Below are 18471 nucleotides of genomic sequence, written 5' to 3'. Positions count from 1 at the left end.
TGAGTTTGAGGTTTTTTTTGACCTCGTCGAAACCCAAAGTTTGCCACAACCTCTTAAAACTCCAAAATTAAGTTTTAAAGGCAAAAATGAAGGCAAGTGTCGGGAGTTCCATGTTGTTTCAAAACTCCATCAGCACTTGCAATGGTAATGATAATCACTAAAAAGTCCGACAGTCTGTTTTGAACCGAGGCAAAAGTGAAATTTTTGAAAAAATGTCTTCGACATATTTGGTTGGTTTCAAAAGTATCTTCGGGGCCAAAGAAAACTTCATCCTTCCGTTGATAAGATTCACATAAGATGCGGCCAGACATGGGAATGTGAATCATTTGACAAAAAACCTGAAAGAAATTTGGTTTCATGGCGCACTAATATTGAACGATATGCACAAAATGGGTTTGTTGAAAAGGCTTTAGGAACTTTTAGGCAAATGCAATATGTATTTCTTGTCTGGGCCAATAATGGGAGCTTTGGAATCATTAATAAAAGATTGACATCTGTAAAAGCACAAGGATAAGGGGTTGTTGACACTGCTTAGTGTAATGTCCCCTTCTTAGCCAGCATCAGCCAATCAGTGTTAGTCTATCACCAGGTCCTAGTAGATTAACATGATGGACAAAGGGCCCATGTTGGGTTGATTCTCTCAGGGTTCAAACAGTATAATTAAGTGAATTGAGAGGTATCAGAGCATTATTTTATGATATTGCTAAAAGGCTGTTAAGTTAAATTAAATAACGGACATCGAAAGTGAACTTTATGATACAAGTCACCTAATATTGTAGAGAGAGTATGGACGCCTTGGGAGAGAGAAAGTGGAGTTCACTGCATTTTTAGGTTATTTGTAATACCTCAAATGATATTTAAAGGTGACTCTAAAAGCTAGATTTATAAAGCTATGAAATGAATTTATAATAGTCGCTTTCCTTGGACACCACTCCAAGTGGAGTTGGAAATAAAAAAATAGTGACTTAAAGTGGGCACCCTTTTAAGGAGGAAGGAAAGATATATAAGACATTATAAATTAAATAAAACTCTAATTAAAATCATAAAGTGGCACTTGGGAAGAAACCCTAAGTAGGGTTTTGGAGTTTGATAAACAGGCAACTTGGAAATCATTTTGCCATGTTATGTTGGTTATTATTTCACTCTTGCCTCTTGAGAGGAGCTTGGCTGAACCCTACGGTTTGGAGCAGCTTGTGTGGACGAAACCCTTCACAAGTCATCAGACCTGTAGTGGTGGAAAATCATTTCAAGGTGTGTAGGGAGATTCTACTTTAGGGATCTCATCGGTGCAACAAAGAAAATCAGTTTTGAAGAAATATATTCTGGTTATGGCTGAGTAAGGTGCCTCCTTGCTAGGCTGACCCCTTCTTGGGCATGTTTGGAGCTTGAAAAATACACTTATACTGCTGTTCAGTATAGTTTATATGAGTTTCTTCATTGCCAGTGTGTGGAGCAGATTCTAAGTAGTTTCTGAGGGTTGCAGGATCACCATCAGCAACAAAATCAGTTTCAGCTAGGTCGTACCAGATTCATAGAAAAGTGGAGATTTCTAGGCTCAGTCGCCTAGTTTTTGACAAGTCTTTTGCACTTCTTGAGTGCCTACATCAGACTACCCGGTTAAGAGATTTTTTGAGATGAAAAGGGCAGTTTGGGAAGAGCTATGAGTAATTTTCTGAGTGACCTAAGTGGCTGCCAACTTAGTATCTCTGAGTATCCTATGTGGCTGCTAGCTTGGTGAAATCAGACCTACAAGACAGCTGTTTGGAGCCTTATTTCATCAAGTTTCAGAGGACTTTTTGCTGGAGGATATTGTGCTGTTGCATCCATTTCTCATATTAGACAATCAGTTCCAGGGAAGCAGCCATTAAAGTCATTGTAACAGCTCCTATGTGCTATTTTGTGATCATAATTTATACCTGAACCAAGGAGCTACTAAACAGGTATTTCTTTATATGTTGTATGCTCAAATCATTATGTTGATAGGGTTTACCATTGCCTATTGCAGTCTGATTTTCATATCAGACCTGAACTATTTTGTAATCAGACTCATATCAATAGTAAATAAAGTTCATTTGAAGTTGGGTTATCATTATTATTGTTGGCAAAGAAGTGGTATATGTTTATTGTATGATGGTATATACATTTGCATTGAAAAAACTCTCAAAACACATCCTACAATCACAAAACATAAGTTATTAGTTCCAGACCAAAATTCAGTGGCAGTTCATAGTGCCCCACATCAGAGTGGGACATTACACTTAGATAAATGTTTGCAAAATTTGGAGGCATACACAGGCACACATTGTTTCACAAAGTGCACCAAAGAAATGTTATCTCATAGACTGTAATGAATACAACAAGCACATCACACAGATTGAAATAATTGAAATTTCTTTAGAATCGTTCAAAGAAACATCAGTGACTAAATGCATAGACATTTCAAACACCATTGCCATTATTAAGGCATGCGAATTTTGTCAGATATTATACTTGGAAATGCTTTGGTAAATATGTATGTAAAACACAGGAATGTAAATGTGGCACATATGTGTTTAGCAGATCTAACTCTTGCCAAGATCCCTTGCTTTACATGCCAAAACATGAGTCTTGAAACAGTGTATGAAGATCCATCAAAGCAAATAAATAGAAGGTTTATGCTAAATCAATTGCCCTAGTCAACCTGTATGCAAATAGGGGAAACCAAAATTTTAATTGTTGCAACTGGGGCCCAGGATCTGAAGCTTGAGGAATTTGGGGTAAACGGACCGGTTGCTAAAAATATAAGATATTTGCGAGATTTAATAGATGCGAACTAAACTTGTGAATGTTATGGCCTCATGCACTGGACCCAATGCTTTTGTAATTGGCAGTGGATAGAGAGGCATGAAGTGCATTGCAGCATTAGTTACCAATAAAATACATGTAATTGACAGGTTATTTACACCAGAGTTTGTAGCTTTCTACGAGGACTACTATTAGAGTACAAGTGTATAGTTCATTAAGGGAACTGTAATGTCATATATGAAATGGATTCAGAGGGTAGTGTAATGTTCCTTCTTCTGGACTACTCTTTGTTGGATAATCCTTTAGGGAAAATCAAATCTCTGCCACAACTTCACTATGAGATTCTCAACATTCACTGAGAATGCTCTTAATGCAATTCCAACATTCACTAAGAATGTTCTTATTTCAGTTCCAACATTCACTAAGAATGTTCTTAATGCAGTTCCAACGTTCACTAAGGATGTTCTGCAATTCCAACAGTCACTAAGAATGCTCTGTTCACTGAGAATGTTCTTGATCTGGACAATCATTCACTAAGAATGTGTCTAAATTAATCCTCACTCTCTAGCAGGTGTGAACACCTGCCGATCCTATGAGATTTCTTTTGCTGAGTGGTGGGGACTGTATTCTGACCTGATCTGGTTTGTCTTTCTAGATAATCTGCTCTTGGGCCTTGTGAAGTTTTCCCATCGCTTGAATACTTGCAGCCTTTGATCCGTTCATTTGTCTATGTAATTCTATATCTTTATCAGCCTGGGAGGGAAGTTGCGATCGATTCTTGATTGGTTTGTAGTGAATACTTCCCTTATCGATTCCCTCGCTGGAACTGTGTATGGATTGAGCGATGTACAGTCTAGACGTGACTGTAGTCTTTCCCTTACTGTTGCTTGATATTCGTTGATTATAATTCCACCAGCGATCTTATCTATCCTCCCCTTCCTATTCGAATGAACATCCAACTATATATGGGTTCTCCTCTAGCGATGGGTTTCAATTCTTGCAAATAGACCTGTCTCTTCAAGACAGATCGCAACCCCTCATGTGGCGCCCTAGTAAACTTAATTTTTAACAATGCTTGTTATTACTAAGTCATTAGGTAGCATTAGGAAAAAGGTAATATATTATTAACAGTTAATGATCAGTTTATTATGTACATCAATTATATGGTTATTACACTTTGCTAAGTTAATTGAGGGCCATCACAGTCCGCCCTTCCCGAATTTGCTTGTCCTCAAGCATTCCAACAGCTTCTTGTTTCTCCCATGTAGCATCTTCTTCCAGTAAGCCTCTTCATTTGATTAGGAACTCATTAATTGTTCTATTCCTCAATTTCCTCTCTTTGGTATCCAAAATTATTTCTGGTTCCAAAATGAGTTGTCCTTCATCATCCAGGGGTGGCAATTCAGCACATGGGATAACTTGCTGTCCAAGAACCCTTTTTAGTCTGGATGCATGAAAGACATTATGAATTCTGCTATTCTCGAGCAGTTCTAATTCGTAGGCTACTTCGCCAATCTTTCTCAAAACCTTGTAAGGCCTGTAGAATCGTGGTTTGAGTTTCTTTGCTCCACTTCTTTTGATCGAAGATTGTTTGTATGGTTGTAATCGCAAAAATACTAAATCTCCAAGTTCAAAAGTTCTTTCCATGCGATTCCGATCGGCATAGATCTTTTGTTGATTTTGAGCATGTTGTATGTTTTCCTTGAGGAGTTTCATAACATCTCTACTCTGTTGCACAAAGCTTTGTGCACTTGGTACTTTTCTATCTTGGATGATCAAACTCCCGAAAGATGCAACCTCATACCCATATAGGGCCTTGAAAGGACTCATCACGATTAACATGTGGTGGGTAGTATTGTAACAATACTTACCTAGGTGTTACCATTTAATCTATGCAGTCTGCTGTCCGGTGACATAGCTCTGTAGATACCCTTCTATCCACTAATTAACAATTTCTGTTTGCCCATCTGTTTGTGGGTGATAGCTTGTACTTGGAGTTAGGTCTGTCCCTGCTAACTGAAAGAGCTCTTGCTAGAATTTACTAAGGAACTTTCTATCTTTGTCGCTAATGATATTCTTGGCTAACCCATGGAGGTGGAAGACTTCTTTGAAAAACAACTCTGCTATCTGGGGTGCCTTATATTCTGTGGAAATTGCAAAGAAATGGGCATACTTGGTGAGTCTATCCACTATTACGTATATGCTATCTTTCCCATACAGCTTGGGTAACCCTGTTATAAAATCAATGGAAATACTTTCCCATTTCTATTTGGGAATGGGTATTGGTTGTAGTAGTCCCGTGGGATGAGTCTGCTTTGTTTTATTCCTTTGACATATCATGCATTCCTGTACATATCTAAGGACATCTTTCTTCAATCCTTTCCATGAATACTTCTCTCTGATTTGCTTAGATGTTTTGTGATACACTTGATGGCCGGCTAAAGGGTTGTTATGGTTTTCCTTCATAATCTCGTTCTTCATCTTTGAGTGTGGTGCAAAGAATATTCCACCCTTGTATAGAATGATGTCATCCCATACCTTGTATTCCTCATTTGGTAATTTCCCTGCTAAGATCTCATTTGCTTGTGGGTCTTTGATGTACTTTGAAATGATGTCACTTTTCCAATCCCTTGAAATGCTTGTGATGGTATTGAGATGAGGACATCTGGACAAAGCACCTGCAACTCCATTATTGGGTCCCTTGACATACTCTATATCAAGGTCATAGGCTTGGATTTTGCTCAACCATTTCTGCTCTCAGTCATTGAGATCTTTCTGGTTCATGAAAAATCATAGACTGTTGTGGTAAGTTTGGACAATGGATCTCCCACATACAAGGTACTGTTTGAACTTGGCCAAGGCATGAATAATGGACAACATCTCTTTGTCATAGATGGAGTAGTGTTTCTCTATTTTGTGAGTTTGCGGCTCTCGAATGCTATGGGATGCTTCCTTTGCATAAGAACTGTGTCAATTCCTTCTCCCGACGCATCACATTTTAGTTCAAATGGCATTGTGAAGTTAGAAATTGCGAGGACAGGGTATGAGCTCATGACTTCCTTAAGTTGTTCGAATGCTTGTTGCGCTATGTCATTCCACATTACGGCTCCTTTATTTTTCAAACCTGTAAGAGGGGTGGCAATCTTAGATAATCCCTTCACGAATCGTCTGTAGTAGCTACATAAACCTACAAATCCCCTCTGTTAAGTGAGAGTTTTGGGCTTGGGCCACTCTTTGATAGCTTGGATCCTCTCCTCATCTACACTCACCCCTTCTGCATTGATTTTGTGCCGCAAGTAGAGTATCTCCTCTAACCCGAACTCGCATTTTGAGATTTTGGCATATAAGGATTATGTCTCTAGAATATTTATAACTTCTTCAATGTGCTGAAGGTTCTCCTCCCATGTTCTGCTATAAATAAGTATATAATCAAAGAATATAAGCAAGAATTTCCTTATTTGTTGCCGGAAAATATGATTCATACATGATTGGAAAGTGGCTAGGGCATTGGTGAGGCCGAATGGTAAGACTAGAAATTCAAAATGTCCATAGTGACATCCAAAAGCTGTTTGGGTACATCCTCCGTCGTCATTCAATTCTGATGGTACCCTGATCTTAGATCAATTTTGGAAAAATATCGGGCTCCATGGAGTTCCTCCATCAACTCATCTATTCTAGGGATAGGATATCTATTCTTAATGGTTTTCTTATTTAGGGCCCTATAGTCTATACACATCCTCATAGTGCCATCTTTCTTTTTGACTAAGACCTTTGAGGATGCAAACGGATTGCTGCTTGGCTGAATGTGACCCATTTCTAACAATTCTTTGATAGTCTTTTCAATCTCCTCCTTGAATTTCTGAGGATGTCTATAAGGAGTGGTTATTACAGGCCCCTTCTTCAAGTTCTACGGAATGCTCAAATCCCCGTTTTGAAGGGAGACCTAGGGGAATGTCCTCAAAAACCTTCTTGTGTTTTCTTAAGATGGGGCGGATATCTACGTGGACTGCTTGTTCATAAGGGGTTGATTTATCTAGGACCATGCATTGGGCAATCCATTCTCCTTGGTTATGCCTAAGGATTTGTTCCATTCGTTTACAAGTTACCACCTTTGGGGAACCATTTGGCAGTCCCCTTGATGTTATTTCTTGTCCATTATGTTTGAAGTATATCTCCGAATTTGGGTTGCCCATGGTGAAGCGTCCTAAAGAATTTATCCAAGGCATTCCCAAAATTACATCATTCTGCAAATTCACAACATTAAGGTCTCCTTTAATTGTATGTTCACCCAAAGTGATCTCTAGCTGTGAAATGACTTTGGCGCATTGGTCAATGGATCCATTAGTGAATGCTACCTTGGATCCTTTGAAGTCTTGGGTCTTCAATCTTCTTTTTAGTAGTAGATTCTTGCTAATAAAGTTGTAGGAGGCCCCACTTTCTGCCCTTTTAATGTTCCCTTGATTCTGAATGGTCTATGCTCTCTCTCTTGAGATATGACAGCTAGGGTTCCATGTTCAGTAGTGCTGAACCTTGCTCTCTTGCTAGTTGTTTCTTCATCATAAGTTTCTTCTACTCGGTGTGTCTGTCCTCTTTTGCATTGATGGTCATGTCCCCATGGTTCTTTACATCTGAAACATAAATCCTTCTTCATTAATTCCTCCCTTACTTGGCATTGATGACCGGTGCTCCATTGTCCTCGGCATACATAACATTTTCTACCCTTAGTGTCATTGTTTGTATCTTCCTATTTTTGCTGTGCCTTAGATGGGAGATTTTTGGTTTTTTCCTTTGAAGAATTGGATTCAACTTTCATTGCCTTTTGTATTGCTTCTTCCAAGGTTTGTGGCTCTAATGGATTCACAATATTTTTTATTGAGTCCTTAAGTCCTTAAATAAACAAATAGGTGAGTCTTTTCTGAGATAAGTCTAGGACCATGACTGATAATCTTTGGAATTCATCGATAAAGTCCTCCAGGGTTCCATGCTACTTAAGATGAGTCAGCTCCTTGAAATACCATTCGGAATGCTTTTGGTGAAACTTGCTGATGAGTTTTTGAGTGAATTCACTATAGGTGTTTATACTTTGGTGGCCTTGAGTGATGATGCCATGATGCCACCAATCGTGGGCTATCCCAGATAGATGGAGGATGGCAAACTTAATAGCGTTCTTCTCGGTCATAGTGCTGAGAGATAAATAGGTGTCCAGTTTCTAGACCCATGATCGAGCGGTGAATTTTCCGGAGCCATCAAAACATGGGGTCATTTTATTTACTTTTGATTTAAGATCATTGTCGGAGTGGTCTTTTTTTCCACTTGGATTGGCCCAGGTTTTGACCTCATAATACTCCTTAAAGGGAATGAGTCTTTGTACTTCAGGATCTAATCCAGCATACATTTGTGCAAGTTCCTCTACACTGTCTGTGGCTGGCTCCTCTTCTTCCAAAATGGGTTTTTCTCTTGATAGGAATGGAGGCATGGTTGGCCTAAGGACTGAATTTTGGGTTGAATGTTCATTCTCAGAATGATTTGAATGAGTCTCTTCTTGAATTTGGGATGGGCCTCACTATGATTATTGCTGTTCATACTTTGAATAGCTTGCTGGATTAATTGACTGGTCCTTTCAAACTTTTCATTAGTTTGCTCCATTAACATTTTAAGTTCAGTGCTAACTGTTTTGCCATGGCTGTTGTACCTCTTCTGCGTTGATAGGTTTGCATGAACTCTTTTGCACAGGTTGGCAGAATTTATGCTCTGATACCACGGTAATGTTCCTTCTTCTGGACTACTCTTTGTCGGATAATCCTTTAGGGAAAATCAAATCTCTGCCACAACTTCACTCTGAGATTCTCAACATTCACTGAGAATGTTCTTAATGCAATTCCAACATTTACTAAGAATGTTCTGAATGCAATTCCAACATTCAATAAGAACGCTCTGTTCAAGTTTCAACGTTCATTGAGAATGTTCATTATCTGGACAATCATTCACTAAGAATGTGTCTAAATTAATCCTCACTCTCTAGCAGGTGTGAACACCTGCCGATCCATTGAGATTTCTTTTGCTGAGTGGTGGGGACTGTATTCTGATCTGGTCTGATTTGTGTTTCTAGATAATCTGCTCTTGGACCTTGTGAAGTTTTCCTATCGCTTGAATACTTGCAGCCTTTTATCCGTTTATTTGTCTATGTAATTCTATATCTTTGTCTGCCTGGGAGGGAAGCTGTGATTGACTTTTGATTGGTTTCTAGTAAATACTTCCCTTATCGATTCCCTTCCTGGAACTGTGCGTATGGGTTGAGTGATATACAGTCTAGATGTGACTGTAGTCTTTCCCTTATTGTTGCTTGATATTTGCTGATTATAATTCCACCACCAATTTTATCTATCCTCCCCTTCTTATTCAAATGAACCTCCAACTTTATATGGGTTCTCCTTTAGCAATGGGTTGCAATTCTCGCAAATAGATCCGTCTCTTCAAGACAGATCGCAACCCCTCATGTGGTGCCCTAGTAAACTTAGTTTTTAACAATGCTTGTTATTACTAAGTAATTAGGTGGCGTTAGGAAAAAATAATATATTATATACAGTTAATGATCAGTTTATTATGTACATCATTAATTATATGGTTATTACACTTTTCTAAGTTCATTGAGGGCCATCACAGTAAGGTTGTCAAAGTGATTTTGAAGACTGGAATTCGCTTAGCTACTGTTATGATTGTGGTTGGAATATGTATTAGAGCAAACACTGGGTTGTTTGAGGATCAATTGGTGTTGAAGAAAAGTGGCTTAAACTCAATGTAAAAGGCCAATTAAGCAATGGTTATGTTTACGCAGTGGGAGACATGGCACCCTTTCTGCTGAAGCTTTTGGGAGAGTTACGAAGACTGGAGCATGTAGACTTTGCTTGCAAATCTACAAGACATGTTGAAGCAATAATGGCTCCAGATAAGATTGATGACCTTGATTATTTGCGATACTTCTACTACAGAGTTTTCACTCTCTATCTTACTCACTTTATCTGCCCCAAATTCTAGACCTATCTATCTCACTATCACTCTATCTCTATTCCCTCTCTCTACTACTCTCCATCTCACTCTCTCTTCTCTCCCCCAAGATCTAGATCTATCTCTTAACATCTCTCTCTCTGTCACCCTTAGACCCCCGCGAGGGGTGCTACTCTCGACCTTGTTTTGGTGAGGTGGAGGAGCCACATCTGAGTCCTAGTACTAGACCCTCTAGTTCTACCTGTCCCCTAGTTTTCACTAGAGCTGGGAGGAGGAAGATGTAAAATGTTTTGATGTAGTATTTACTCTTAGTTTTACAAAAAAAAATTGCTATTTTCATTTTGTTTCAGACTATCAGCCATCAACATTCCACATGAGGATGCCATTTTGTACCCAGTTTGCATTTAAATTAATCAATTATAAGTAGATTTATCTTTTTACTTTTATGTACTCATTTATTGACTCATTGGATGCATCTCCTTATTGAATTTTGCAAAAAAAATGCGTTCCTAATGGAATTTAAGCTATTTTTTAAGATGTCAAGTTTTTGCTGAGTTTTGGCCAAGTTGCATTGTTGGGAATTGCTGAGTCTGAGTTTTTCAACTTTGGTTGTGGCATTGGGATCGTGTAGAGCAGAGTTTGGAAGGAAAGCAATTAATTTGTTTGCCCGAAATTGCAGAAGAATATTTTGAATGATCATATCAGGAGTCTGGAGATTGCAAATGGATTTGTCACTTGACAGGCATATACCAGTCAAACTTTCAATACAGCCTCACATTTTATTCTAAAGTTCTCTTTAATAATATTTTATGCATATGAAAGTAAAGTTCTTAGTGATCATTGTAATGATTATTTGAAAAGGTTTTCAAGAAGTTACGGGAACTGCAAAGGGGTTATTTATTTTCGAAAGAAAAAATGGCCAGGGGATTATTCAGTTTTGGGAGGATCTGGGAGAATTTTGGGAGGAAGGCACTGATCTTTGGCATTTGTACAAAGAGAAAGTCCGAGTTTTCTGTTTTTTGGGAAAGAATATATAATTGTATTTTTGATCTTTGAACTAGAATATGTGTTTTTTAAGTTTCATTTGTGCGAATGTTCAATTTATTGCCATTTCTCTGAATGCTTGGCATGTGTTTAATTACAGTTGTTTTCTTTCATTTTTTACAGGGTTTCTTTATTGTGTCTGAGAGGGGAATCTGTGTGTTCGTTCTCTCTTTTGCATAGTTATATTTCTCATTTCCATTTTAGTATGTTAACCTTTTGTTCTTTCTGGTCAAAAGCATACCCAGTTTAAAATCCAAAATTCATTATATGAGGGAGTTGTACCTCTAAAATTTAGAGTAATATCTCTAATCTAACAGTGATCCATCCAACTGTTGGTTCATTTGTTACTAATTACTGGGTGAGTTAGGGTCATTTCTCAGGCCAAACTAGAGTGACAATTCTGTTTACCTATAGATTTTTGGCAGCTCTGCTAGGGATTGAAAAGACTGGTGCTTTTTTCTCCCTACATATCTAAAAGTCCCTCCATGGAATGGAGGTGACAACTCTGTTTGATTAAAGATCTTGGAAGGATGGATCAGTCTCATCAGACAAATCAAAGGAATAAGCCAAGACCCATGAAACAATCCATACTAACGATTAGAGAGATTCTTGCTCTAGATATAAAATGCAAGTTAAATAAAAGTTAAACCGAAACATTATAAAACTTAAACAGTAAACCAAAACATTATAACTCTGCAATTTGCATAATTTTTTCCCTACCTGCGTTTGAGCTGGGGCTGCCGTGGGTGCAAGCTGGAGCGAAAGCTGCCGTGCAGAGAAGTGAAGAAAGCTGTCGTGTGGAGAAGTGAGGAAGCTGTGCTGCTGCAGATAAATCTCTATCACCGCAGGTGCCCTATTACAGCCGAAATCTGAAAGCCAAAGCTCTTTTCACATAAATGAGAAAATAATCATGTTAACTGGGTGAATTACAACGCTGCCTGTCCATGTATTTATAGGAAAAAAATCTATAATTTGTGGATTGCGTCGGCTGGTCACTGTAGCTTTGTATTTATTTAGCAACATTTTTATTAGAATTTCTATCCAAATGAATCTGAAACGCTGGAGAAAAAAGGGCAAGTTTTCAGAAATGCCCAGTCACGTTTTGAGTGCCGTATGGCAGCCGTACCGTATCCGTATCCGTACCACATACAACAGAATGGGTATTTGGGGGGAGGAGGTGTTGTTTCCGGTAACACTGCCTATAGAGGAGGAAATGCTGATCTATAGAACCTGCCTACAGTTCCAGTAATTGAAATTGAATTCACGATGTCCAGATTGTTGAATTTGCAAAAAGAGAAAAGGATAAGGGAAACAAGATTCTAGAAGATAGTTTGTTATGATCCTAAGTGGCGTCATTTTTCCTATTGGAGGATTTTTCCTTGTATTTTTTGCCAAATGGATGTCACATTCCCATTGGTTGATATTTAATAATTTGCAATAATTAGGTATTTTGGTTGTAGCAAACCCTAATTAAGGGTAAGGTGTCAAAATTTGGGCCCTCGATTCTGATTTAATCTTGGCCATTCATTGTAACTGAGAGCCCTATATAAGCTCAACTCATTTACAAAAACTTAACTTAGCAAAAACTTAACTTCAATTACTATTCCATCATGGTTATGCTTCACGTTGAAGGTATCTATGCTTGTGGTAGTGATTTGAAAATCATCAAGCTATCCTTAGAATATTGCACTAGCGTTGTGGAGATGTTCATGGCATGTCGAAGCAAAGCTTAGTTGAGCTCACTTGAAGTTGTCCATTGTCTTGCATTCTTAGTATTAGTGTAGCATTCCCTAAACCTTGCTTCCTTTTCATTTTTTTTACCAAAATCATTAGTAGTAGGGAAGAGCAATTTTGGAACATCATTCCATTGAGCTTGAATTGAAGTGATAAGAACAATTACGTAAGTCCCCTTGCAGGTACAAAAACACATCATACCATTGAAGCTATCCAACACGTCAAGACCTGACATGGAGAACCTTGGAGTCGTCTTAAGTGATCCTTTTGCTAATCTTCGGCATTTGAGAAGTCTTTGTTCAAAAGAGGATAGAGTATTCAATACTTTATTCTATGTTCGATTGTGCATAAAAACACCATCAACACATCTTTTGAAAGGGATTCAGAAGGTAAGGTTGTTGAAGTGATTTTGAAGAATGGAAATTGCTTAGCTACTGATATGGTTGTGGTTGGAATAGGTATTAGAGCAAAAACTGGGTTGTTTGAAGATTAACTTGTGTTTGAGAAAGGTGGCATTAAAGTCAACGGAAAAATGCAAACAAGCAATGGTTATGTTTATGCAGTGGGAGACATTGGCAGCCTTTTCACTAAAGCTTTTAGGAGAGCTACGAAGACTGGAGCATGTAGACTTTGCTTGCAAATCTGCAAGACATGCTGTTAAAGCAATAATGGCCCCAGATAAGATTGATGACCTTGATTATTTGCCATACTTATATTCAAGAATTTTCAGTCTCTTGACAGTTCTGGGGACACCATCCAGTTTGGGGATCTAAAACAGGTAAAGTTTGGTGCATGGTGGGTGGATAGAGGACAGCTTGTTGGGGTATTTCATGAAGGTGGCAGCAAGGATGAGTATGCTGCGTTGAAGAATGCTGCTAGAATAAGACCAGTCATTAGAGATAAAGTGTGCTATCAAGCCAGGGAGTAGAGTTTGCCCTCTCTCTCAAGCAATCTCCTGCTCAGGATTTTGTTGGAGTAATGACTAGTAAAGGCAATATGTTGGTTGAAAACCTACCTCCATATACTCTGCAAATTACATCCAGGGTATTTGTTGCTACAACAATTGCTGCATTTGTGTTTCGGTGTAGAAGGAAGGAGCACAGATTGTAAAATGTAAACTGCAGATATAGTTAAATAATTTGATTACTTTTGCACTTGCAGAGATAGGAGAGGTGATCTGACCCAAATGGAACTGAATTCAAAAAATTCTTACTTAGAGATAATGTTGGAGTCTAAACAGTCTACTAAATATCTTGAAACTGGCAAATCAGACCTTGATCGTTGTGCACACTGCAGACTGCTCTGAGGCACAATATGTATATGATTGTCAACCGTGAATCCAAGTTCCTATGCACTGTGAACCAAAGGAAATATGTGCAAACAATGATGGCAGCATCTCCATGTCAGTCAGGAGTAACAATGTTGTAGTGGTTACCAATATGAGTCATGTTGCAGATGCAGGTTCATTACGAGAAAAAACTTATGATATGCCAAGAGAGACTACAAATGCTTCCTCTGTATGGAAGCCTGCCATGTGCTTTCTAAGACCATGAGTGTTTTGTCTCGAGCATGCATTAGAGATATAGGAGCAACTGCAGCTAATGGGAGGAATACAATTGCTTGGAGTCTTATGTTCATCTCAATCATGTTACAAAGGTGCAGTCAACAATGCAAGGCAGGAAACTAATGAGAAAATAAATAAGTTGCCACAGCAGCACAGTCCGATGTTCCAGAAAATTAGAGGTAGTTGTCGCATTGGGAGCGCACAGAGCAGAGTTGGGAAGGAAACCAATTAATTTGTTTTGCCGAAAGCGTAGTAGAATACTTTGAATGATCATATTAGGAGTCTGGAGATTGCAAATGGATTTGTCACTTGACAGGCATATACCAGTCAAACTTTCAATACAGGCTTACATTTTATTCTAAAGTCCTCTTTAATAATATTTTAACTTATTTCGGATTTAAATATATTATATTATTATGCATACAAAAGTAATGTTTTTAGTGATTATTATCATGATTATTTGAAAAGGTTTTCAAGGAGTTACGGAAACTGAAAAGTCTCCCGATGTGGTTATTTATTTTCCAAAGAAAAAACGGTCAGGGGGATTATTCAGTTTTGAGAGGAGCTGGGAGAATTTCGGGAGGACGGGACTGATTTTTGGCATTTGTACAAAGAAGTCTGCGAGCTTTCTCATTTTGGGAAAGAATAAAGAATTGTATTTCTAATATGTGAACCACATTCAATTTACAGCCATACTCAGAATTTATGGCATGTGTTTAATTACAGTTGTTTTCTATCATTTTAACAAGTTTTATATACGTGTCTGAGAGGGGAATCTGTGTGTTCGTTCTCTCTTTTGTGTAGTTATATTTTCCATTTCCGTTTTAGTTTGTTTGCCTTTTCTGCTCTATGGTCAAAATCATACCTATTTTTAAATTCAAAATTCATTATATAAGCTAGCTGTACCTCAAAATTTTTCAGAGGAAGATCACTAATTCAATTGTGATCTATCCAGCTGTTTTGTTCATTTGTTGCTGGTTTCGGGCGAAATAGGTTCATGTACTCAGGACAAACTACAATGACAAATCTGTTTACCGACATCTATAAAAGACCACATTTAATAATTTGCTGTTGGAATTTATTTGATTTATTTTATAAGTTGAACAGTTTGTCTTGTATGATATATTATCTTGAACTATCGTGTTCTAACTTCTGACCATTAGAATGATTTTATTATGTATGTTAAGGTCCTGATATACGTATCTCAAACATGGTCTGGTGTTTTTGTCTTAGTACCAGATAATTGTCGCTATGTTGGCTCACCCAGTAAGGTCCATCTGTAAATTTTTTTCTTTTGATTAAATTGAAGTTGAGTCAGTTTAAACGATATCTATATAAAGATGAATCTTAGAGTAGATGCGAATCCTTGCTCTCTCTCTCTCTCTCCCTTACCCTCCCCTTCTGTCTTTCTCTCAGTAATTTATTTCAATTAATCATATGTAGCTTCCCTGCAAGATGTATTGTTTTAACATGAAGGCATCAATTTCATTTTAATGTACACAGCTGTAAAGTTCAGTAAGTAAACAAAACGTATTGAACTACTTGTGTCTGTTATAACTATTATCTCTGCAAACATTATAGCAGTAATACAATTTATCAAGTTCTAGAAAGATAAACTTTAATACGTTACAAAATTTGTTCCTCAGGAAGCACCACAAGCAGCACGTGTCAAGGTACTTGCAAGTGGCAATACAACTGAACGAAGATACAGGTTTAGTATCTCGTTTTTCTCCCTTAAATATTTTGTATGTGTTATTTGTGACATTCTCTATTCAGGCTTTCTTTGAGGCTGATTTCTTTTGATCTTGACATGATTTAAACTTATATATTTAATGTAGAGTTTTTAAAGTGGCCTGCTTGTAATAATTTTTTGGGTTTCTTAAACTTACGTCATGACTGGATTCTTGGGCTGTGAATGGCTGCACTGCCCTTTGATGACATACCTATTTCAAATCTGCATTGCTTTCTACTTGGACATGGTAAATCCCAGAAATAGGTTTTTTAATATTTACATAGATTATCATATGGACATACCATTTACTTTCGGGCAGAACATTTATATAGCTTAGACGTGGATTTTTCTTCTATACCAAATTCATTAATATGTTTTTCATTTTGTCAACTGCATGATCTTGAAATTCATTAAAGAGGAACTGAATTATTTTAACCATGTGAATATTTTTGGAAGGCATTATGGATGTATATTCATTAATTTCTGCATGGATGGTTCCATAAATGGATGGATCAAATTGAGAGAAATAATATACCCTTTTAAAACAAGAAATGTAAATAAATACTTTCAACATCAACTAGTCATGTAAGAATCAACAGTGAAACAAATTTCTTAGTTGTGAGGGTGTTCTAGGTCCAACAAATAAAGGCCAATTAAAAATTTAATTAATGTGGAAGCTCCAGAAGATCCAAATTTTGAGAATAGTGGGTTTTGTACCGTTTTCAAATTCAACGTCGGTTGAAATCTTGTGTTCTATAATTATCAATTAAACTCTAGTCGTGAAAAATAGAGCATTGGAAGTGGTTGCATGATACAAGGGCAGGATGGCTTTCATGCCATTTTGGAGTTCCAATTTTTAATATCAGTTATGGTTATGAAAATGTCTAGCTTTCGACATTTGCATTGTCCAATTCACATTCCGTATATTCCTGAATAGTATTAATTGCTTGTAAACAGTGAATAACATATGCCGATTCAAGAAAAGTATAACCATAAAAATTGTGTTGATTAGATTTGTATTTCATGCAGCGTGTGGATTGGGGGTAGCATTCTTGCATCATTAGGATCGTTTCAGCAGATGTGGTTCTCCAAGTCTGAGTAAGTGGATCTCAGTTCTGAGAAATTACTATTACATACATTTTAACTTTGATTGTAGCTAAATTCTGGGTTTTAAGATGCTGCCCTGATCATTATGTAACTATACCTACAGAAGTCTGGTGATTTTCTGACTAAGAATGTGTTAAATTTTTCTGGAGCAGGTATGAGGAACATGGAGCATCGTACATTCAGAGAAAATGTCCTTAGGTTAAGGAAAATCAACTATTGTTGTCTGCCTTGAACTATTAATGCTAATTTGCGATGGTGTAATCTAAATATTATTTAAGGTAAATTATCATTTGTTTCACAGAGATTACAAGAAGAATTTTAAGATTATTATAGAGACATCTTTACATTGAAATGATAAGTTATACATGCCAGATGAGGCTTTTGGAGCTTTCATTTTACAACACAATGTTGTATAAGCATGTCTGCACATGTGTTTTTAAATACCACAATTAGCTATTTATTTGCAGTTTGTGACTACCTTGTGTGATTTAAGATTATCACTCTAATGAAATGTTTTTGATTAAAAAGTAGCATGGATTAGGGCATCGACCCTTTAACATAGTTAGAGACTATCAACAACACATTTACAACAATAAAAACTTTACGAACCATCAACAACCCAGACCCAACTCAAGGAGGGGTAGGAACACCCGAGCCATGACAAGAAGGGGTTTGAGGGGGAGGGGAAAACTTCCCCTTCCGCCTACGACAAACAACAATCTAGGCGATACTGTCATTGGGATCGTCAAGAGAGTGATCAAGCGGTTAGGTCCCCGCTTGGGTACCATCAGTAGATTCAAGAGAGTGCAGCTGCAAGGCACCAGCCGGCTACTGCAGAACAGCAGGGGACTGTTGTAGTACAACAGCAGGCTGCTGCAGAGGAGTGGCTTTAGGAGCAGAAGCAGTAGGCGTAGAGCAGAGTTGCAAGTCAGAGGCAGCAGGACTTGAACTCTAATGAAATGTTAAACATAAATAGTAACATGACATTCACATATGTTAGGAACTCTTGTAGTCATTATCCACTTTTGTGTTAAGTACAATAAGTTTATAAAACCACTGAAAACATGTATTGCTGACCTTATAAAGGAGACTACAATTCCTTCAACTATGTGAGATTTCCATATCCAAATTTACAATGTACATTTACCTAATCATGTAAAATATAACTTACTCCTGGAAATGAGTTTTAAGAGGGGGTGGGGATAACCAATGGTAGTTTACAGTATTTTAATACTTAATTGATTAAGTTTCAAAATTTGTTTATTATAAAATAGATAAGATCTCATAATTGCATCCAGTGATATGTAGTTCATAGTTATTTTTGATATTGATAAAAATGGGTTTTGAAAGGGTGTGGACCCTTTAAAATGAAGCAGCCCTTAGACAGATAGATCGAGATTGCGGTGAAGCGGCCCTTAGACAAATGGGACGAATACCATGAGATATGGAACAAAGAAAGCAAATACAGATGCAACCAAGCTGCCAAGCACAACCACCAAAA

The 18471-nt window shown here is 37.6% G+C and overlaps 1 protein-coding gene across 8 annotated transcripts in view; it reads left to right on the top strand.

The window, feature by feature from the left end:
• Positions 1-17447, top strand: part of LOC131068691 (actin-related protein 4) — a 210726-nt gene extending 193279 nt beyond the window's left edge. For all 8 annotated transcript variants that reach the window (XM_058003936.2, XM_058003939.2, XM_059207535.1 and 5 more), the window contains 3 exons: positions 15778-15842; positions 16893-16961; positions 17123-17447. In XM_058003936.2, the coding sequence (XP_057859919.2) occupies positions 15778-15842; positions 16893-16961; positions 17123-17168 (180 nt within the window). In that variant the 3' untranslated portion in view covers positions 17169-17447. The remainder of the gene's footprint in view (positions 1-15777; positions 15843-16892; positions 16962-17122) is intronic.
• The last annotated feature ends 1024 nt before the right edge of the window (positions 17448-18471 follow it).

The sequence above is a fragment of the Cryptomeria japonica genome, chromosome 6 (assembly GCF_030272615.1).
Source record: "Cryptomeria japonica chromosome 6, Sugi_1.0, whole genome shotgun sequence".
Classification (NCBI taxonomy): domain Eukaryota; kingdom Viridiplantae; phylum Streptophyta; class Pinopsida; order Cupressales; family Cupressaceae; genus Cryptomeria; species Cryptomeria japonica.
Note: the sequence above shows the minus strand (reverse complement) of the source record. Positions and strands in the feature narration are given on the sequence as shown.